This window comes from Mobula birostris, chromosome 12, assembly GCF_030028105.1.
Source record: "Mobula birostris isolate sMobBir1 chromosome 12, sMobBir1.hap1, whole genome shotgun sequence".
Taxonomy (NCBI): domain Eukaryota; kingdom Metazoa; phylum Chordata; class Chondrichthyes; order Myliobatiformes; family Myliobatidae; genus Mobula; species Mobula birostris.
Window position 1 is genome coordinate 7,256,275 of NC_092381.1, and position 24,449 is coordinate 7,280,723.

A 24,449-nucleotide genomic window follows, 5' to 3' on the forward strand; every position below is an offset into this window, starting at 1 on the left:
CTGAACCATGGTGGTGTGAGCCCTGAGGCTCCTGTACCTTCTTCTGATGGCAGCAGTGAGAAGAGAGCACGGCCTGGGTGGTGGGGGTCTCTGATGATGGATGCTGTTCTCCCGCAACAGCACTCCACGTAGATGTGCTCAGTGGAGGGGAGGGCTTTACCCATGATAGACTGGACTGTATCCATTACATTTTATAGGGTTTTCCATTCAAGGGCATTGTGTTTCCATACCAGGCTGTGATGCAGCCAGTCAATATACTCTCCGCCACACATCTATAGAAGTTTGTCAAAGTTTTAGAAGTCGTGCTGAAAGGAGGCCAAGCCACCCTGAGATAAAATATAATCCAATGAAATTTCCCAGTTCTTCTGTCAAAATTAACTGGAACCTCGGATTTAATTATTAACTACGGGGTAAGTGAACTATAAGACACACAGGAGTGACAGTTATCACTAAAAATACCATCCCCAACGACAGACACATTGTCATTCTCCAAGCAAAATGTCCAGCATGTACTATCCCAGTTATAAAAAGGTAGGTCAACAAAATCATACATTATCCAATTGTCACTATATGTTGCCAAAGAAAAATAACTATTATAGTTTTGGAACATGATTTAGAAATTAATGGTGGTTTTTGACTTAATTTTTAGCTGTTTCATCACAGAGGGGAGAGAGAAGAGAAACGTAGGAGTAATTGGGGATAGTATAGTCAGAGTAATAGACAAGAGTTCTCTGCCATGAGGGTAGGGTGTCCTGAAGGCTGTGTTGCCTGCTTGGTGTCCAGGTTCAGGACATCTTGTCTGACCTGCGGAGGAATTTGCAGCAGGAGGGGGTAGATCCAGTTGTCATGCCCATGTGGGTATCAACGATGTAGATAGAATGAGGAAAGAAGTTCTGCTGAGGGAATTTGAGCAGCTAGGGACTAAATTAAAGAGCAGAACCAAAAAGGTAGTAATCTCTGGATTATTACCTGAGCCACCTGCAAATATTGGCATAGGGGCAAGAAGATTAGAGAGCTAAATGCTTGGCCCAAGGATTGGTGTGGGAGAAGTGGGTTTGCATTCATGGGAAATTGGCAACAGTATTGGGGAAGGAGGGAGCTGTTCCAATGGGACGGGCTCCACCTGAACCGTGATGGGACCTGGGTCCTGGTGAATCGCATAACTAGGGCTGTGGATAGGGCTTTAAACTAAATAGTAGGGGCGTGAGTACAACAGAGTGGAGAAGTATGGATAAAGTAAAGAGAAAATGTGGATAAAGATAAAGAAAAAGCAAAAGATAAAAAAGGGAAAAGTAAGAGTGGAGTAAAGATAAGTCAAGTACAAAAGAGAAAAAGTTTACATGATTTTAAAAGCACAATGAGTATAAGGACACTTTATCTGAATGTCTGTAGTATTCGAAATATGGTCAGTGAACTTGTAGCACAAATCAGTACAAAAGAGACGTGGTTGCAGGGTGGAGAGGACTGGGAATTAAATATCCGAGGATATCAGGTATTACGGAAGAATAGGCAGGAAGATAATGGAGGTGGGGTAGCTCTTAATTAAGGATGAGATCAGGGCGATAGTGAGAGACGATACAAGATCTAAGGAGCAGAATGTTGAATCTATCTGGGTAGAGATTAGAAATAGTAAAGGAATAGTAAAGGAAAATAAATCACTGCTGGGAGTTGTCTATCAGCCATCGAATAATAACATTACAGTGGCACAGGCAATAAACAGAGAAATATCTGAGGCATGTAAGAATGGAGCAGCAGTTATCATGGGGGACTTTAACTTGCACATCGATTGGGTGAATCAAGCTGGTCGAGGCAGTCTTGAGGAGGACTTCATAGAATGCATCCGTGATGGCTTTCTTGAACGGTGTGTTTCTGAACCTCACGGGAACATGCTATCTTAGATCTGGTCCTGTGCGATGAGGCAGATGAAATTAGTGATCTTGTAGTTAGGGAACCTCTTAGAAGGAGTGATCACAGTATGATTGAGTTTCTCATAGAAATAAAGGGTGCAATAGTTCAATCAAAAACCAGTGTATGATGCCTAAACAATGGGACTATAAAGCTCCATCGTTTAATCATATATTGTGTACTGTTTGTTATTTCATGGTGCTGATTTGTAACAGGGGAACACATCATGCAGCATCCACACAAACAAGATTTCTCAAGTTTGGCCGGGCCGGAGGCTGTCTCCCCCTAGATTAAACCGCGGGCCGAACCTGAGGGCTACACTAAATTGAGTGGGAAAAAAAATTTTGCAAAAGATAAGGGGAGTCTGCAGAGGTGTAGAGATAGGTTAAGTATGTGGGCAACGGTCTGGCGGATGGATTACAATGTTGGTAAGTGCGAGGTCATCCACCTTGGAAGGAAAAATGAATGAGCAGATTATTATTTAAATGGTAAAAAATTGCAGCATGCTGTTGTGTAGAGGGATTTGGGAGTGTTTGTGCATGAATCACAAAAGGTTGGTTAGTAGGTGCAGCAGACTATCAAGGCGGCAAATGGAATGTTGGCCTTCATTACTAGAGGGATTGAATTAAAGAGCAGGGAGGTTATGCTGCAACTATACAGGGTACTGGTGAGGCCACACCTGGAGTACTGTGTGCAGTTCTGGTCTCCATACTTCAGGAGGGATATACTGGCTTTGGAGGCAGTGCAGAAAAGGTTCACTAGGTTGATTCCAGAGATGAGGGGTTAGACTGTGAGGAGAAATTGAGTCGCCTGGGACTGTACTCACTGGAATTCTGAAGGAAACATATAAAATTATGAAAGCAATAGATAAGATAGAGGCAGGAAAGTTGTTTCCACTGATAGTTGAGACTAGAACTAGGAGACACAGTCTCAAGATTTGGGGGAGTAGATTTAGGACAGAGATGAGGAGGTACTGCTTTTCCCAGAGAGTGGTGAATCTGTGGAATTCTCTGCCCAGTGAAGCAGTGGAGGCTACCTCAGTAAATATATTTAAGACACGTTGGATAGATTTTTGCATAGTAGGAGAATTAAGGATTATGGGGAAAAGGCAGGTGGGTGGAGATGAGTCCATGGCCAGATCAGCCATGATCTTATTGAATGGCGGAGCAGGCTCGATGAGCCAAATGGCCCACTCCTGCTCCTATTTTTTATGTTCTTATCTTGAGATCTTAAAGTAATTTGTAAATTGAATACTTTATGCCAATTGTTTTTTCTGAATTTAGGCTAATGAGAGGTGACTTTATAGACATGTGTAAGATCATGAAGGGCACAGATGGGTAAATGTTTGCAGTCTTTATCCCCAGGGTTGTGGAATCGAGAACTGAAGGGCGATGATTTAAAGTAAGAGTGGAGAGATATTGTAGGAGGCTGAGGGGCAATGTTTTCACCCAGACAGTGGTCAATGTGTGATATAAGCTGCTGGAAAAAAGTAGTTGAGACAGGGAAAAGGCCGAAGAATGGGGTTGAGAGGGATAATAAATCAGCCATGATGGAATGATGGAGCAAACTAGATGGGCTGATTGGTCCACCTCCGCTCCTTTGTCTTATGGTCTTATGTTTGGGGAGAGATTGTAGAGATGTAAAATATTATTGCAAACAAGTTTCGGTGTCAATGGGGATGGGCGAGGGGAAATGTGAATAGACTGAAGGCTGGAAAAGAAAGGTCAACAAAGAGGATAGATCATTTACAGAGTTCAGAGACCGGGGAGAGACTGGAACGCAGGACACTTGTTGCTCACTTGAAACAGTCCATGAATCCTGATGAAGGGTGTCAGCCTGAAAGGTCAACAGTTTATTCCCATCCAAAGACGCTGCCTGGCCTGCTGAGTTCCTCCAGCATTTGTGTGTGTTGCTCTGGATTTCCAGCATCTCTTAGGTTTATGTTCCATGCTTTCTCTGGTGCCCTACCCAACACTGTCTGTTTCTCCAGCACCCTTGCAGAATTTGCAAATTTGAATCACTTGCTCTTAAGTTTACTTGGGAAATTTGGAATAAAGATTAGCTTTATTTGTCGCATGTATGTTGATACATCGAAACATACAGTGAAATATCTCATTTGTGTGAACAACCAACACAACCTCTCACTGGCTCAGTGAAGCAGCCAGCATCATCGAAAACCCCACCCACGCCGGACATTCTCTCTTCTCCCGTCCCCCATCAGGCAGAAGATACAAAAGCGTGGAAGCATGTACCACCAGGCTGCAGTACAGCTTCTACCCCCCGATTGAACTATCCCCCACTAAAGAGAGACCACCAGATAATAAAACACGAGAGTAGAATTAGGCTGAATTCGCAGAAAAAAGGAGAAATTTATTTGCCACCTGTATGATCAAACATCAAAGTGAAATGTGTTTAATAACCAACACAGTCTGGGGATTGTGCTGGGGACCGCCCGTAAGCGTTGCCGTGCTCCCAGCAACGACTTGCTTGCTCACAACTCACTAACCCTTACATCTTCGGGATGTAGGAGAAAATTGGAGCACCCAGAGAAAGCCCACCAGGTCTCAGGTAGAACACACAGGCACTGGCGGAATTGAACCCTGACTGGTGCTCATGGGCACTGTGAAGTTATTGCACACATCAGCAGCACTGGGGCTCCACAGGGGACTGTCTTGTCTCCCTTTCTCTTCACCATTTACACCTCAGACTTCAACTACTGCACAGAGTCTTGTCATCTTCAGAAGTTTTCTGATGACTCTGCCATAGTTGGATGCATCAGCAAGGGAGATGAGGCTGAGTACAGGGCTACGGTAGGAAACTTCGTCACATGGTGTGAGTAGAATTATCTGCAGCTTAATGTGAAAAAGACTAAGGAGCTGGTGGTAGACCTGAGGAGAGCTAAGGTACCGGTGACCCCTGTTTCCATCCAGGAGGTCAGTGTGGACATGGTGGAGGATTACAAATACCTGGGGATACGAATAGACAATAAACTGGACTGGTCAAGGAACACTGAGGCTGTCTACAAGAAGAGTCAGAGCCGTCTATATTTCCTGAGGAGACTGAGGTCCTTTAACATCTGCCGAACGATGCTGAAGATGTTCTACAAATCTGTGGTGGGCAGTGCGATCATGTTTGCTGTTGTGTGCTGGGGCAGCAGGCTGAGAGTAGCAGACACCAACAGAATCAACAAACTCATTTGTAAGGCCAGTGATGTTGTGGGGGATGGAACTGGACTCTCTGACGGTGGTGTCTGAAAAGAGGATGCTGTCCAAGTTGCATGCCATCTTGGACAATGTTTCCCATCCACTACATAATGTATTGGTTGGGCACAGGAGTACATTCAGCCAGAGACTCATTCCACCGAGATGCAACACAGAGTGTCATAGGAAGTCATTCCTGCCTGTGGCCATCAAACTTTACAACTCCTCCCTTGGAGAGTCAGACACCCTGAGCCAATAGACTGGTCCTGGACTTATTTCCTGGCATAATTTACATATTACTATTTAACTATTTATGGTTTTATTACTATTTGATTATTTATGGTACAACTGTAACAAAAACCAATTTCCCCGGGGATCAATAAAGTATGACTATGACTATGCTACAGTACCATCTTCTGACTCCTTCCCTCCGTCTCTCTGTCAGGAGACAAGCTATTCATGGGCCGTCATTATAAGCTCACTGACTCCCACAACTATGCAGACAACTCATCTTCCCACACTGTCACTTGTAAGGACACATCCTTTCCTCACAGTTCCTCCATCACATCCGCTCTCAAAATGAGGCCTTCCATTCCTAGACATCTGGAATATTCCCCCATTTTCAGGAAACATGGTGTCTCTTCTCTGATCAGCAACCACATTCAAATGCGAGCATGGATGTGGTTGAAGCAAGCAGGTATTTGAATCAGAATCAGGTTTATTATAAGACCATTAGACTATAAGGCATAGGAGCAGAATTAGGCCATTCGGCCCATTGAGTCTACACCGCCATTCTATCATGGCTGATCCCCGATCCCACTCAACCCCATACACCTGCCTTCTCACTATGTCCTTTGATGCCCTGAGTGATCAGGGAGCTATCAACTTCCGCCTTAAATATACCCACAGACTTGGCCTCCACCACAGTCTGCGGCAGAACATTCCAGTGATTTACTACTCTCTAGCTAAAAAAAATTCCTCCTGACCTCTGTTCTAAAGGGTCATCCCACAATTTTGAGGCTTTGCCCTCTAGCTCTGGATACCCCCACATCCTCTCCACATCCACCCTATCTAGTCCTTTCAACATTCGGTAGGTTTAAATGAGATCCCCACACATTCTTCTAAATCTCAGTGAGTACAGGCCCAAAGCTGCCAAACACTCTTCATACGTTAACCCCTTCATTCCTGGAATCATCTTCGTAAAGCTCCTCTGGACTCTCTCCAATGACAACACCTCCTTCCTGAGATACTGGGACAATACTCCAAGTGCAGCCTGACTCACATCTTACAATGGTTCAGCATTATCTCTTTGCTTTTATATTCTATTCCCCTTCTTTACCACAGACTCAACCTGTAAATTAACCTTCTGGGAGCTGGCACAAGAACTCCTAAGTCCCTCTACAGTCATCTCTGATGTTTGAACCTTCTCGCCATTTAGATAATAGTCCGCACTATTGTTCCTTTTACCAAAACGCATTATCATGCATTGCATTCCATCTGCCACTTTTTTGCCCATTCTTCCAATTTGTCTCCCGCGACACTTTAGTTGGCAGCACTGGCTTACAATCAGCCCACCGACAGGGTCACAAAACCTCGGAACCACCAAGGCGCGCTTATCTTCGCTAGTCCGCGTCCCTGGAATATCGAAAGGAGGCCTCTCATAAGCACCCAGGAACAGGTCCCACCGTCGCAAAGAACCTAAGTCTGAGTGTAACTCCAGGTCAGGGTCCAGACTGTGTCTATTATTCATTCTTGGCTGTAGAAGCAGGCCACAGTGATTCTACACAGATATGATTTAGAAAGTATCCTGACGGGTTGTATCTGTGCCTGCTCTACTCTGGGCCGACAGAACCTGTTGAGAGAGATCAACACCACCCTGCCCGTCACAGTCTCAATCACTGACCCCTGGATAGATTGGCAGTTTGCCGAGCCCATTGGAGTTGGAGATGCTGTATCTACCTGCCGAACAGAGCCTTCTCCCATTTGCGTAAGTACCTCGGAACCTCATCCTTAGCAATAGACTCCAACGCATTCCCAACCACAGAGTTAGACTAACTGGCCTATAATTCCCTTTCTTTTGCCTTCCTCCCTTCCTAAAGAGTGGAGTGATATTTGCAAACTTCCAGTCCTCTGGGGTCATACCAGAATCAAGTGATTATTTAAAGATCATGACCAATGCATCTGTTATCGCTTCAGTAACCTCTCTCAGGACCCTGGGATGTGTCCATCTAACCCAGGTGACTTATCCTCAGTACCATACAGCCCTCATTGCTCGGGGAAACTCCATTCAGTGCAGGTTTGGCACTTGCATTGTATCCTGGATAATGGACTACCTGACTGGCAGACCATAGTTTTTGCAGCTTCAGAGAGCTGTGTGGCTAAAAGCACACTGGGGCCCCACAGGGGACTGTATTGGCTCTCTTCTTGTTTACCCTGTATACCTCAGATGTCAGCTACAACACTGAGTCATGTCATCCTCTAACAAGAGAAAATCTGCAGATGCTGGAAATCCGAGCAACACACACAAAATTCTGGAGGAGCTCAGCAGGCCGGGCAGCATCTGTGGAGGAAAGTACAGTCAATGTCTCGGGCCGAGACTCTTCGGCAGGACTGGAGAGAAAAACGCTGAGGAGTAGATTTAACAGCTGGGGGGGAGGGGAGAGAGAACCACCAGGTGACAGGCGAAAGCTGGAGGAGGAGGGATAAAGTAAAGAGCTGGGAAACTGATTGGTGAAAGAGATGGAAGGCCATGGAAGAAAGAAAAAGGGGAGGAGCACCAGAGGAAGGTGATGGGCAGGTAAGGAGATATGGTGAGAGAGGGAAAAAGGGATGGGAAATGGTGAAGGAGAGGAGGGATGGGAGGCATTACCAGAAGTTTGAGAAATTGATGTTCATACCATCAGGTTGGAGGCTAAACGAACGGAACATAAGGTGTTGTTCCTCCAACCTTAAGGTGGGGGCTTATATGGGAGGCAGGGTTTGAGGGTCGGCACAACATTGTGGGCCGAAGGGTCTGTACTGTGCTGTATTATTCTATGTTCTATGTTCAACCTAAGTGTAGCCTCACCACGACAGTGGAGGAGGCCATGAATGAATGTTGCCCTCAACTGCATCTCTTCCATTTCACGCAGTCTGCTCTTATCCCATCCCCTCACCACCCCACCAGGGATAGGGTTCCTCTTGTCCTCATCTATCACCCCACCAGCCTCCACGTCCAGAAAGTAATTCTCCAAAACTTCCGCCACCTCCAATGGGATCCCACCACCAAGCACATCTCTCCCTTCCCCTACTTTCTGCTTTCCGCAGGGATCGCTCCCTACGCAACTCTCTTGTCCATTTGTCCCTCCCCACTGATCTCCTTCCTGGCACTTATCGATGCAAGTGGAACAAGTGCTACACCAGCTCCCCACTACCATTCAGGGCCCTAAACAGTCCTTCCCGGTGAGGTGACACTTCACCTGTGAGCCTGTTGTGGTCACTTATTGCATTTGGTGCTCCCAGTGTGGCCTCCTGTATATCGGTGAGTCCCGATGTAGATTGGGAGAATGCTTTGCCGAGCACCTATGATCCATCTTGCAGAACAGGTGGGATCTCCCAGTGGCCACCTATTTTAATTCCACTTCCCATTTCCATTCTGATATGTCCATCCACGTCCTCCTCCACTGTCATGATGAGGCCACACTTAGGTTGGAGAAACAACACCTTATATTCCACTTGGGTAGCCTCCAACCTGATGGCATGAACATCAATTTCTCAAACTTCTGGTGACGGCCCCCATCCCTCCTCTTCTTCACCATTTCCCATCCCCTTTTCCCTCTCTCACCATATCTCCTTATCTGCCCATCACCTTCCTCTGGTGCTCCTACCCCCTTTTTCTTTCTTCCATGGCCTTCTGTCTCTTTCACTAATCAACTTCCCAGCTCTTTACTTCATCCCTCCCCCTCCAGCTTTCACCTGTCACCTGCTGGTTCTCTCCCCTTCCCCCAGCTGTTAAATGTACACCTCAGTCTTTTTTTTCTCCAGTCCTGCCAAAGGGTTTCAGCCTGAAACATCAACTGTACTTTTTCCCATAGATGTTGCCTGGCCTGCTGAGTTCCTCCAGCATTTTGTGTGTGTTGCAGAAATTCTCTGATGGCTCAGCAATAGTTGGGTGTATGAAGGAAGGATGGAAGGATGAATACAGGGCCCTGGTTGAGGACTTTGTCGAATGGTGCAAGCTGAATCATCTGCAGCTCAACATCAGTAAGACAAAGGAGATGGTGACGGACTTTAGGAAGACTCAGCCTGCACAGCTCCCTGTTACTATAGATGGTGAGGACGTGGATGTGGTGAGAACCTACAAGTACCTGAGGGTGCACCTGGATGACAGACTTGAGTGGATCACCAACACAGAGGCTGTGTACAAGAAGGGCCAGAGTCGCCTCTACTTCCTGAGCAGACTGAGATCCTTTAGAGTATGCAGACCTCTCCTTCACATGTTCTACCAGACCGTTGTTGCCAGTACAGTCTTCTCTGCGGTGGTGTGCTGGGCAATGGCATCAACACTGGTGATGCCAACAAGCTTAATAAACTGATTAGAAAGGCTGGCTCTGTTATAGGAGTCAATCTGGACACACTGGAGGACTCTATGGAAAATCCTGGCAATTCTGGACAATGTTTCTCTGCATACCACCTTGGCTGAGCAGAGGAGCACTTTCAGTAACAGACTGAGACAACTGTGATGCTCCAAAGAGCGCTATATGAGGTCATCCTAATCCTTGGCCATTAGGCTCTATAATGAGTCAAACTGTAGCCGGGCAAGTGATGACCCCTCCTGTTAGATTGTTTGAGGTAACTTATTTTTTATTCTTTCTACTTCTCTTCTAATATCTATATCTGTGCATTTGTAATGCTACTGTTACAGTGTAATTTCCTTTGGGATCAATAAAGTCTATTATTGCCGCTTCAGGAAGGCCAACAGTTTTGTCAGGGATCAAACACAAAATGGTGGAGGAACTCAACAGGTCAGGCAGCACCTACGGAGAGGAACAGGTGGTGTAAGCCAAGTCAAGTTTATTGTCATTTAACTATATACATGTACATCATCAAACAAAACGATATTTCTCCAAACCAGGTTATAAAGCACAGTAGTACACATAACACACAGTAACTTATGAAAGCAAGGATGAAATCTACAGATGAATTACACATAACTAAACAAATTAAAGTGCCCAAATTAAATATTGTCAGGTACAGAACAGATTAACTGGTGACACTTTGAATGTGATGCGGCAGGGAGTTCAGAAGTCTACTGACCTGAGGGAAGAAACTGTTTCCCATCCTAACCGTTCTTGTCTTTATGCATCAAAGTCTCCTGCCTGGTGGTAGAAAGGGGGCCAGATGGATCGGTGAGATCCTTAATAATACCAAGGGGCCAGTTTCAACATTTAAAAGAAGTTTGGGTAAGTACATGGATGGCAGGGATATGGGGGGCTATGGTCCCACCTGCAGGTCAATGGGAGTAGGCATGGACTAGATAGGCTGAAAGGCCTGTTACTGTGCTCTACTTTTCTATGACTCCATGAGTCTAATATATAGTCCATATTTCACTCCGAGAGATTATATCAGGACTGGAAAGGAAGCCAGAACAAGAAAGTGGAGAGGGGGGAGGGGGAAGGAGTACAAGCTGGCAGGTGATAGGTGAGACCAGGTGGGGGGGGGAGGGAGGAGGAAGTAAGAAGCTGGGAGGTGATAGGTGGAAATGGTAAAGAGGTGAAGAAGAAGCAATCTGATAGGAGAGGAGAGTGGACCATGGAACAAAGGGAAAGAGGAGGGAAATCTTAGGGAAGTGTTGGGCAGGTGAGGTGAGGTGAGGAGAAGAGAAGGGGTGAAAGGTCAGGGATGCATTCCCTTTTCTCTCTTCCACCTTCTGGGAGAAGATACAGGAACTTGATTGAGGGCCCAGATGATCAAACTCAGGAACAGTTTCTCCCGCCGCCCACCTTGCTGTCAGACTCCTGAACCACTCATCTCTCTCACATCCCCCTCCCAGTGGGGCTGCCACATTCTCCAACCCTGAATTCTATCTCTCTCATTATTGTTCCTGCAACATTTCTTCCTGCCCTGCCTCAGGTCACTTGACTGCACTCTGTACCAGTCTGTTATTTTTGTGCTCATCGGGTGTAGTATGTATCTGTTATTAAAAGGATGTCCTTTATTCTGAGGCTGTGCCCTCGGATCATAGCCTCTCCTGCTAATGGAAACATCCTCTCCATATCCCACTCTATCCAGGCCTCTCAGTTTTCGGTAGGTTTTATTGAGACCCCCCCTTGTCCTTCTGAGCTCCATCACGTGCAAGCCCAGAGACTGTAGCCACGCCTCAAATGTTAACCCTGTCATTGCTGGGATCTTGTGAACGTCCTCTGGATCCTCTCCTTTGATATGGGACTTGCAATATTCCAAGCACTGTCTGACCAACACCATATAAAGCTTTAGAATTCTACATTTGATTTTATATTCTAGTCCTCTTGTAAATGGGGACCAAAGGTGAGTGAGCTGTCCCAGAATGGACACAACAAGCCCCTTCACCAGAGGTAATACCCCTCCCTAGATACCCCATACACCCCTAAAAATATGACCATAAACTAATCTGAATCCGAATTGCTCTTACAATGATAGCTTAGAGTCTTGGATTCAAACCCAATGAATCCGAAGATTACAACCAGTAAACTTTGTTTCCCTTCTCAGCAGATACTGTCTGCAGCAGACAAGTGTTTCTAATAATTATGGCTTCTTGAGCTCCTCACCACTGCTGAGGCCTAGGCCACCAACGGCAGCTCACCTGTCCGCTGTCCTGGGCCAGTCTTTCACATTGTCTCCAGGTGTAGCCCATCTTCTAGGTGTGTCCTCTCAGGGATGAGGTCTTTGGAGCTTCTTGGTGTTTCTGGAGCTCTGGGTTTTTACGGGATGGGTTTGCTAGCCCCATACCCAACCCTCCTCCTTTCACAGCCGGGACAGACGTGGTGGAGTTCCTGTTGCTTTGATCCAATTATATTTCCTTTCACTCTGCAGGCAGATGTGGAATTTGTCCATACAGGGTACGGGAAAGACATGGTGAAGGTGCTGAGGGTCAAGAGAGAGGGAAACTATCATCACATCAAAGAGATTGAAGCTAATGTCCAGCTGACGCTGAAGTCACAGAAGGATTATATCCATGGAGACAATTCGGACATCATTCCCACCGACACCATAAAAAATACGGTTCACGCCTTGGCGAAGCTCCGAGGGGTGAGTACGGCCAGAGTGTCTTCCTGACCTCTGACCCCATGCCGGTGATCTCACTTTCGGGGACTCTATGGTTCATGCTCTGTCTTTTATCTGCTTATTTTTTTAATTGTTTGCACGATTTGTTCCTTTTTAGCACTTTGGTTGTCCGTCGGTCTTTGTTGTGTGAGGTTTTTCATGGATTCCATTGTGTTTCTTTGTTCAGTGGCTGCCTGCAAGAAGATGAATCTGAAGGTTGTATATGGTATACGTACTTTGTCTATGACGGGCCAGTCTTGCGCCTGATGGTAGGTGAGAGGTCGCAGTCCTTTTCCCATGGAGAAAAGATTTAAAGATTAGCTTTCATAAACGCAAGAAAGTCTGCAGATGTTGGAAATCCAGTGCAACACATACAAAATGCTGGAGGAACTCAGCAGGTCAGGTAGCATCTGTGGAGATGAATGAACAGTTGATGGTTCAGTCTGAGACCCCCCCCCCCCCCCCCAAGTCAGGACTGGAAATGAAATGTGAAGATGCCAAAATAAAAAGGTGGGTGGAGGGGAAGATTAGCTTTATTTGTCTCATTGAAAAAGTGTAAATTTTCAATGTACAGAGATCTTTTTTTTCACACAGAAAATGGTGGTTACGTGGAACACCACGCCAGTGCTGTTGGTAGAGGGTGCTACATTAGGGTCATTTAAGAAACTCTTGGATGGGAACATGGAAGATAGAAAAATAGAGCGCGATGTAGGCAGTAAGGGCTAGATTTATCTTAGAGTAGGTAAAAAGTTGGCACAACATTGTGGGCCAACTCAAATCAGCGAGGATGTGCTGGGGGCAGCCTGCAAGTGTCACCATGCTTCCAGTGCCAAGATACATGCCCACAACTCACTAACCCTAACCCGTGCGTCTTTGGAATGTGGGAGGAAACCAGAGCACATGGAGGAAACCCACACGGTCATGGAGAGAACATACAAACCCCTTACAGACTGTGGCAGGAATCAAACCCCAATCTTACAGTCGGCGCTGCAAAGCGTCACAATCATGCTGTCCTCAGTGAGAGAGGTGGGCAGAATTATGGCATTTAAAAGGTACATGGTTAGGAAAGGTTTGGATATAGGACTAACTCAGTTAGACAACTGGGTTCTGGAGAAGAGTAACGAAACAGCGTTCCTCTGGGGCCAGGGTGCAAAACTCACAAAATAGCACATTCAAAATAAGTGAGCAAAGAAGCATATTCACAAAAACACACACACACATTTATTTATATATATATAGTCCACGACCCTCAGCGACACGTCCCACTATTAATGATACAGCCTCCCGGCAGTGTGCAAACTCACACAATCCAGCCTGTCCTTCCACCACTTGAACACAGGAAGGCAGCACTGACAGGAGAGGCCAGACCACCGCTGAGCACAGACGCCATGCTGCAACGCCTGTCAGTACGTACGGATACGGGCCCAAGTGCAGAGCGAGCGACAATGAAGCAGGTCAATAGTTCACAGACTTTAATGAGAACAGAGTGAGAGGAAAAAGAAAACAATAAACACTAGGCCAACCAAACAGGGCTGATAACTAAAACTCTCAAATGGAAAACAAAGCCAACACTGCAGCTGAAAGGAATAACTAAATAGAAAATTAATAGCGCTAGTCTTCAGAATCATTTGACTCGACAGTCCAAAATCTCAGGCAAGGCTGAATGCAATTAGGCAGCCAAATGTTCCTGTGCTTTGCTCAAATCTCAACAAACTACAACAAAGAGAATGGAGTGAAATACCATCACATTCGCTGACGTATACATATTCATGAGCGCAATTGCGGGAACTGCTGCGCTGATGAATCCGTGCTTGTGACACCCCCTCTGGCATTTCCCCACCTGATCTGCAGCAGTAGGCAGGCCTGCGACTTGTAGTCCTTGCTGCAACCGAGGCTACACAGCTTCCATGTCACCTGTTGCACCACCAGAGCAGGGTAATAGGCTTTGTTTGCATATTGTACTTCCTCATTGAGTATTGGAGTTGGGAAGGAATCTTACAGCTATACAAGATGCTGGTGAGGGGTGTTGTAGCGTGGATGAAATCACCAGAGAGACAGAGTCACTGGTAGATACAAAGCAGCTTCTTTATTCGACACAACAAGGTACAGCTGGCATCTTAACGGACGGAGACGCTTTCCGCAGAAAGGTCTGTTAGCTCAATGTAGGCTCGATATTTATATGCTAAACACAAAGGCAATCGCTACTTAAAAAGTTATAGACAATGCTTAGACAATGTTTCCTTTTGAAGCTACATACATGTGGTAAACCATGTATATATGTTGTAACTCGGTTACCTGTCTGGACACACCCCTCTGCTGACTGCCCCTGTGGCTCCTCCCACAGAGTCCTGTATAAAGGTGTTCGCCTTGCCCCTGCCCCTCAGTCTGGGGGCAGACACTCACTGTGGAGGTCGTATTGTACAGCAAATAAAAGCCTTTCAGTATTTTACTAAACCTCAGTCTTTTGGAGTAATTGAAGGTGCTTCAATTGTATTCGCTGTATATTTTAAAACATGGAACAGGCCCTGAGACCAGACAAATTAGACCTCGATCCGCAAATGCCTGACGCTGGAAACGCTTTCAAACTCTGGCTGGCCTGCTTCGAAGCGTATCTAGAGGAGATTAAAGCGACCGACCCCATAGTGAAGCGCAGAGTTCTACTCTCCAGGGTCAGTCCACGGGTTTATTCGCTGATCAGAGACCAGCCGAACTACGGTGGCGCGATGAACGCACTCAAAAGACAATACCTGCGGCCGATAAACAGCGTCTATGCTCGGCATCACTTAGCGACACAGCAACAACGGTCCGGGGAATCGAATGCTGAGTTTGTCCGGGCCCTACAGACACTCGTGCGGGCCTGCAATTGCCAGGAGCTGACAGCGATGCAGCATGCAGAACTCCTAGTGAGAGACGCCTTCGTTACGGGGACCAGGTCAGTGTACGTGCACCAGCGGCTGCTGGAAAAAGCCAATCTTACCCTAAGTTCGGCGATCGAGCTGGCTGATACGTTGGAGGCCGCTCTACATAACTCCGAGGCTCTCCAGGCACGCAATCCCCCGATGACCTCGTGGGCGCCGCAGACCCCGCAACCCGCCGGCGAATCGACCTCGGCTGCAGCCAGTCGTGAGTCCGCGAAGTGCTACTTCTGCGGATTGGAGAAGCACCCCCGGAAACACTGCGTGGCCCGACAAGCTACCTGTTCCAGCTGCGGAAAGAAGGGCCACTTCGCCAAGGTCTGTAAGTCAAAACCGCGAGCGGGATCGAGCAGCGCTGCGTGCGAGACGTGGGGGCCGCCATCTTCCCTGCACACTGCCACCACATGCGAGACATGGAGGCCGCCATCTTCCCTGCACGCCGCCACCACGTGCGAGACATGGGGGCGGCCATCTTGGTCGGCGCCACCTCCCACCGCCTACGACCAACGGGTGCTCACGGGCCATCCCACCGCGCCGGACCAAGACAGCGACCCCACCCTGGCTTCCGTGACCCTCGACCAAAGTGCTCCCCACCAGCTCGCAAGGTCAATGATGGATATCCTGGTGGAGGGGCACAGGACAAGCTGCCTGTTTGACACAGGGAGCACGGAGAGTTTTATCCACCCGGCCACAGTGCAGCATTGTGGACTCATGATACAGCTGGTAAGTCGGAGGGTCACCATGGCCTCCAGGTTGCATACAACAGACATCCGGGGGGGTTGTGTAGCGACACTAGTGGTGCAGGGCACAGAATATCGGGACTTTACGTTACTGGTCTTGCCTCAACTGTGCGCCCCTGTGCTATTGGGGTTAGACTTCCAGAGCCACCTGAAAAGCGTGACAATGAAGTATGATGGGCCCCTCCCGCCAATTACTGTCATAAATCCCCTGTTTTTTAGAGATATGTCACGTACCCCGCTACTGACCACACACACACACCGACCCGCGCATCCCACCCAACATCATGCCAACTGCCGCACTACCGACACCACTTGCGGCCTCTCCACCCTCAGGATCCCTCTCCCACCGCTGTTCGCCAACCTGACCCCCGACTGTAAACCCGTGGCAACTAAAATCAGGAGGTACAGCGCGGGGGACAGAGCTTTCATTAAGTCGGAGGTGCAGCGGCTGCTCAGGGAGCGGGTCATTGAGGCTAGCACAAGTCCTTGGAGGGCGCAGGTGGTCATTGTTCGGAATGGGGAGAAGAATAGGATGGTCGTGGACCATAGCCAGACCATCAATAGGTTCACGCAGCTCGACGCGTACCCTCTACCCCGCATCGTGGATATGGTCAATCAGATAGCACAGTACAAGGTGTACTCGACCATAGACCTAAAATCCGCTTACCATCAGCTCCCCATCCGCCGGGAGGACCGCCCTTACACCGCCTTCGAGGCGGACAGCAGGCTTTATCAATTCCTGCGCGTCCCCTTTGGTGTCACGAATGGTGTATCTGTCTTCCAGAGGGCAATGGACCGGATGGTGGACCAGTGCCAACTGAAGGCCACGTTCCCATATCTGGATAACATCACCATCTGCGGTCACGACCAGCAGGATCATGACAACAACCTCCAAAAATTTCTCCAAGCGGCCAAATCTTTCAACCTCACCTATAACAAGGACAAGTGTGTATTTGGGACCACCCGACTTGCTATCCTTGGGTGTGTCGTGGAGAATGGAATCATTGGCCCTGACCCCGACTGTATGCGCCCTCTGTTGGAACTCCCTCTTCCCAATACCCTCAGAACCCTCAAAAGGTGCCTGGGCTTCTTTTCATATTACGCCCAATGGGTCTCTAACTATGCAGACAAGGCCCGCCCCCTGGTCAAGTCCACCACATTCCCCCTCTCTGCCGAGGCCCACACGGCCTTCAACCGCATAAAAGGGGACATTGCCAAAGCAGCAATGCATGCGGTGGATGAGGCCATTCCCTTCCAAGTAGAGAGTGACGCCTCCGACTTTGCGCTGGCTGCTACCCTCAACCAGGCAGGAGGACCAGTGGCGTTCTTCTCCCATACCCTTCAAGGCCCTGAAATTCGGCACTCTGCGGTAGAGAAAGAGGCCCAGGCCATAGTGGAAGCTATAGGGCACTGGAGGCACTATCTTGCCGGCAAAAGGTTCACCCTGCTAACTGACCAGCGCTCAGTCGCATTCATGTTTAATAATCAGCAGCGGAGCAAAATCAAAAATGATAAAATTCTGAGGTGGAGAATCGAACTCTCCACCTACAACTATGACATCATGTACAGGCCTGGGAAGCTCAATGAGCCCTCCGATGCCCTATCCTGGGGAACATGTGCCAGCGCGCAGATCGACCGGCTATACGCCCTACATGCAGACCTTTGCCACCCGGGAGTCACCCGGCTTTTCCACTTCGTGAAAGCCCAGAACCTGCCTTACTCCCTTGAGGAGATCAGGATGATGACCAGGGACTGCCAAGTCTGCGCAGAGTGCAAACCGCACTTCTACCGACCCGAAAAGGCACAACTCATCAAGGCCACCCGCCCCTTTGAGCGACTGAGTGTCAACTTTAAGGGCCCCGTTCCCTCCACCAACCGCAATGTGTACTTTCTTAACGTAATTGACGAGTACTCGCGGTTCCCCTTCGCCATCCCCTGCCCCGACACCACTACCACGTCAGTTATAAAAGCCCTGCGCAAGCTCTTCACTCTGTTCGGATACCCATGCTATATCCACAGTGACAGAGGGTCCTCATTTATGAGTGATGAGCTGCGCCAATATCTACTGGCTGGGGGAATTGCAACCAGTAGGACCACGAGCTATAATCCCCGGGGGAATGGACAGGTAGAGAAGGAGAATGGCACAGTGTGGAAAGCCACACTCTTAGCCCTCAGGTCAAAGGGACTGCCGGTCTCCCGCTGGCAGGAGGTCCTTCCCGAGGCACTCCACTCCATCCGCTCCCTGTTATGCACGTCCACCAATACCACCCCTCATGAGTGACTCTTTTCTTTTCCCCGAAAATCGACCACTGGAACCACCCTACCATCTTGGCTGACGTCCCCGGGGCCAGTGCTGCTCCGGACACATGCGAGGAGCAATAAATACTGCCCAATGGTTGAGAGGGTTCACTTACTTCATGCCAACCCCCAGTATGCCTACGTGGTTTTACCTGATGGGCGGGAGGACACGGCCTCCATCCGCGACCTGGCGCCCGCAGGAGCTCTGGGCCCCTACCCTGAACACTCCGTGGTGACGATTGACCCCGTACCCACCAATGTATGTACCTACGAGACACCGTGCACCCCAAACCCTATACAGACAGCACATGACACTCCCATACCGGGCGCGAGGCACACGCACGAGGGATTACGGATGCCTAACGTGCTGGTACCTGAAGTCAGGCCGGAGCCAGCACAACCGCCATCGCCGGTGCTACGTAGATCACAGCAACGGACTCGACCGCCTGATAGACTTAACCTGTAAATATACTTCTTGTAAATATTGTCAGTCACTTCACCTCGCGGGGCTCTTTTTTAAAAAAAAGGAGGGGTGAATGTGGTAAACCATGTATATATGTTGTAACCATGTATATATGTTGTAACTCGGTTACCTGTCTGGACACACCCCTCTGCTGACTGCCCCTGTGGCTTCTCCCACAGAGTCCTGTATAAAGGTGTTCGCCTTGCCCCTCCCCCTCAGTCCGGGGGCAGACACTCACTGTGGAGGTCGTATTGTACAGTGAATAAAAGCCTTTCAGTATTTTACCAAACCTCAGTCTTTTGGAGTAATTGAAGGTGCTTCAATACAAAACATCACACCTTCAGATTTCATCCTTTCCTTCCGACGCCAACATGTCTGGGTTGGTATCCACAGCCTTTAGTTCAATCCACAATACATTTATTTGGCATTTTACGTGCTAACATAGAAGACAATAAATATTTATAATATATAGATAATACTGTCTTTGAAACTACAGCATCTGGTCAAACTACAGCGCCAGAAGCATCTGGTATTCATACCTTTTTAGGAAGCGCATTGTCAAATAGAAGTCTGGTGGCCAAAGTCATTTAAGTGTATACAAATCATCTATCCAAAAAAACTCACTCTAACAAGGAGCCACAGTGCACTTGAAGTATCATGGAACACACGCACAAAATTCTGGAGGAACTCCTGCACAGTGGCCTAGCGGTTAGTATAATGCTATTACAGCACCGGTGACCCGAGTTTAATTCCTGCCACTGTCGGGAAGGAGTTTCTACCTTCTCCCCATGACCGGGTGGACTCGTTGGGCCAGAAGTACTTGTTATCATGTTGTATCTCAAAATAAGTAAAAACTCAACTGGTCAGGCAGCATCTGTGAAGAGGAATAAATGGTCCTCGTCTCAGGCCGAGACCCTTCATCAGGACTGGAAAGGAAGGGAGAAGAAGCCAGAACAAGAAAGTGAGGGGAGTATCGTACATAGATTTGATCACCCTATTATAGGAAAGGTATTGGAAAGTGCAGAAAGGATCTACCAGGATGGTGTTTGGACTGAGTTACAAGAAGAGATTGTAGAGACGTGGATCTCATTCCCAGGAATGTGGGAGATCAAAGAGTAACCTGATAGAAGTATAGAAAACCATATGGGGCACTGACAGGGTGAAAGCACATAGTCAAGGAGGCAGTGCTAAAAGAAGAGGGCAGAGAGTTAAGATCAAAGATAAGTGATGTAAGTGGGGCTTCAGGACAGCTCCATAACACAAAAGGGTGATGAGTATTTGGAATGGTGGTTGAACCAGGCATATTACCAACATTTAAAAGTCTTCTAGATAAGTCCATTGACAGGAGAGATTTAAGGGGTGTGGGCCAACGTGGCCAGATAAGACTAGGTCATAGGGCAAGACAATCGGCATAGATGAGCTGTGCTAAAGGTCCAGTTTCCATCCTGTAGAACGCTACAGCTCTGACTATGAGAAAGGTTGTCACTGAGGAGAGGGGTGGTGGAAATCAGCATCCATCATCAAGGACCAGGCTCTCTTCTCATTGTTGGCGTCAGGAAGGAGGTTCAGTACCCTTAGGTTCCACGCTACCAGGTTCAGGAACAGTAATTACCCTTCAACCATTCAGCTCCTGAACAGGCATGGAGAACTTCAGTCATCCCAACACTGTCCCGACTGATTCCACAACCTGTGGACTCATTGTCACCAACACTACAGCTCATGCTGTCAGTTTACTTATTACTCACTTATCTATTATTATTATTATTTTGCTTTTCTTTTTGTATTTGCAAGATTTGTTTTCTCTTGCACTTTGGTTGTTTGTCCAGATTTGTTTTGTGTGTAGTTTTTCATTGATTCTATCGTATTTTTTTGTATTTATCGTGATTGCCTGCACTAAAATGAATCTCGGTAATACAGTATGTGGTGACATTTATGTACTTTGATAATAAATTTACTTTTTACTTTGAACTTTGTACCAACCATCCCATGATTCAATGATCCAGTGACGTTGGTGACCATGCTAGGGTTGATGTAGGAGGCCCAGGAAATGAAAATTTGTCTACAAGACCTAACTCATCCCATTGGGCAGAAAATACATAGACTTGGAAGCTACCAGGCTGAAGGACTTCTTCATTACTATTGAATGGACCTCTAGTGCAATATAGATGAATTCTTGATCTTTCATTCTACCTCTTTGTGGTCCTTGCACCTGACATCCGCCTGCTGTGCACTCTCTCTGTAACTGTAACACTCTATTCTGCATTCTGTTAGTGCTTTACCTTCTTAACGTAGAACAGAACAGAACAGGAACAGGCTCTTCTGAGTACAATCTTCTGCTGATCCAACTACGTTAGTAACCAAACACAAGAACATCTGCAGATGCTGGAAATCCATGCAATAGACACAAAATGCTGGAGGAACTCAGCAGGATAGGCAGCATCTATGGAAAAGAGTAAACAGTCGATCTTTCGGGCCAAAACCTTTCATCAGTTCTGAAGGGTCTCGGCCCAAAAAGTCAATTGTTTACTCTTTTCCATGGATGCTGCCTGGCCTGCTGAGTTCTTCCTGCATCTTGTGAGTATTATATTAGCAACTGAATGGCTAACTACATTAATTTCTTCTGCCTACACAATGTCCATACTTCCATTTCTTCACACTCATGTGCCTATCTACACGTCTCTCTAAAGTCTCTAATATATCTGCCCCTAGCTCCAGCCTTCCAGGCACCCACCACTCTCTGTGTAAAAAAACTTGCTCCTCACATCTCCTTTGAAATTACCCCTCTCACTTTAAATGCAAGCCCTCAGGTATAAGACATTTCAACCCTGGGAAACAGATACTCCCTGTCTACTCTGTCTATGCCTCTATCAGCTCTCCCCCCCCCAGCCTCCGTCACTCCAAAGAAAACAACCCTGGTTTGTCCCATCTCCCATTATAGCACACACCCTCTGATCCTGGAGAACCTCTTCTGTATCCTCTCCGACTCAATTCTATTCAATTGAAGTTTAATTGTCCTTCAACCATACATGAATGCCCATGAATACAGCCAAACGAGACAATGTTACTCTGAGGTCAAGGTGCAAAACACAGTACCAACAGTCACAGTCACACACACACACACACACACACACACACATAGAAACATAGAAAATAGGTGCAGGAGTAGGCCATTCGGCCCTTCGAGCCTGCACCACTATTCAGTATGATCATGGCTGATCATCCAACTCAGAACACCGCCCCAGCCTTCCCTCCATACCCCCTGACCCCCGTAGCCACAAGGGCCATATCTAACTCCCTCTTAAATATAGCCAATGAACTGGCCTCAACTGTTTCCTGTGGCAGAGAATTCCACAGATTCACCACTCTCTGTGTGAAGAAGTTTTTCCTCATCTCGGTCCTAAAAGGCTTCCCCTTTATCCTCAAACTGTGACCCCTCGTTCTGGACTTCCCCAACATCGGGAACAATCTTCCTGCATCTAGCCTGTCCAATCCCTCTCTTCTCTTCCAATCCCACACACACTCTTCTTCTTCTTCGGGGTTGTCCATCGAAATCCGATGACGATGTCCACTCTACCGGTGAGATCTTTGATAACTATACAGTCCTATCCTGGACCCACAAGCTCTGTTGCAGGTGGGACATGTATATGTAGTAGTAGTGGCAACCTTGGCTGCATTTCTCCTGGCTCTCTTCTGCTGTCTTCTGGTTGTTCTTTCCATCTCCAGCATATGAACCCCGTCCCTACACAGCTGTCGCCAAGTGGTACGGTCAGCAGCAACATCCTCCAGGTCCTCAGGTCTGATCTTGCACTTCCTTGAAGCATTCTTCATCTGATCCTTATAGCGTTTCTTCGGCCCTCCAGCTGAGCGTCGACCATGATGTAGCTGGCTGTATAACACTCTGCGGGGTAGCCGACATGGGGGCATCCTTATCACACACACAAAACACACACACACACACACAACACACACACACACACACAAAACACACACCCTAACCCTAACACACACACACACACACCCTAACCCTAACACACACACACACACAAAACACCCACACACACACACCACGCACACACACACACCCTAACCCTAACACACACACACACACACAGTACAAAGCACACACACACACAAAACACACACACACACACACACAACACACACACACACACAAAACACCCACACACACACACCCTAACCCTAACACACACAGTACAAAGCACACATAGCATGTATAAGATAGAAACTCAGATAGTCCAAACTCGAGCCATCCAATGCTGCCAAAATCTGCAGAGGACCTCAACCAAGCTTGTCTTCTGCTGAGTAAATACATTGGCTGGAGGAAGCACCAACTCCAGCCTGGACGTCGTGCCACTCGGCCCCTGGTGGAGTGCACCAGCTCCAACGCCTCTCTCCCGGCAGCTGTATGCAGGCGACACTCTGGCTTGAGGCCTAGTCCTTGCCATGTCTGAGGCCACGTGGCTCCCCCGCCATCTGCCCCTGCCCTCGGCCAATCAATCAGTGAATGGAACTTGCGGCATACCACATTCACAATCTCCAAAAGGGGTCTAGCGATCACAAGAAGATCACTCACTATTAGACTGTAGGCCTCCTTTGTCTCAGCCTGCAGCATGATGCACATCTCCTTCACTTTCTCCACCAGTGAGCAACTTGCTGACGGAGTAGACCTGCAGTACTTCACATTTTCCAAAGCACCACTTGTTCCATCTCATGCGCTGATGTGATTAAAAAAGACCATAAGGTATTGGAGCAGAATTAGGCTATTTGGCCCATCGAGTCTACTCTACCATTTCATCATGTCTGATCCAATTTTCCTCTCAGTTCCAATCTCCTGCCTTCTCCCCGTATCCCTGACCAATGAAGAATCTATCAATCTCTGCTTTAAATATACATAAAGACTTGGCCTCCGCAGCTGCCTGTGGCAAAGAATTCCACAGATTCACCACTCTCTGGCTAAAGAAATTCCTCCTCATCTCCGTTCCAAAAGGACATCCCTCTATTCTGAGGCTGTGTCCTCTGGTCTTAGACTCTCCCTCCACAGGAAACATCCTCCTTACATACACTCATTTGAGGTTTTACACCATTTGATAGGTTTCAACCAGACTCTCGCTCTTCTGAATTCCATTATATACAGGCCCAGAGCCATCAAACGCTCCTCATATGAAAAGCCATTCATAAATTATCTGTACAAACAGTATACAAGTTTTTCGCTGGACAAGTGACAATAGTAAGCCAATTTACGCATCATGTTGGATAACGGAATGAAATGAGGGAAGACTCCTGTGTACATTGAAATATCCTGTGTTGTCAGATTCAAACCATTGAAGAATTTGCGCTGGATATCTGCACCCATTTCCTGATGTCCTTCCACCAGGTTTCTCGGGCACAGGTCTACATCAAGGAGGTACCCTGGAAGCGCCTACATAAGGTAGATTAGCTTTATTTGTCACATGTAATCGAAGCACCAAAACATACAGTGAAATGTTTTGCTTGCGTCTACGACCAACACAGTCCGACGATGTGCTGAGAGCAGCCCGTAAGCGTTGCCACATTTCCAGCGCCAGTGTAACATGCCCACAAGCTTGCCCTGTATGACTGGAATGTGGCAGAAATCCAGCGCACCCCG

General features: G+C 47.6%; 1 protein-coding gene across 1 annotated transcript in view; it reads left to right on the top strand.

Annotated features, from left to right (window-relative positions):
- The first annotated feature begins 463 nt into the window (after positions 1 to 463).
- uox (urate oxidase) overlaps positions 464 to 24,449 on the top strand; it is a 44,860-nt gene continuing 20,874 nt past the window's right edge. The window contains exons 1-3 of the mRNA XM_072274582.1: positions 464 to 531; positions 12,156 to 12,371; positions 24,135 to 24,251. Of these exons, the coding sequence (XP_072130683.1) occupies positions 499 to 531; positions 12,156 to 12,371; positions 24,135 to 24,251 (366 nt within the window). The 5' untranslated portion in view covers positions 464 to 498. The remainder of the gene's footprint in view (positions 532 to 12,155; positions 12,372 to 24,134; positions 24,252 to 24,449) is intronic.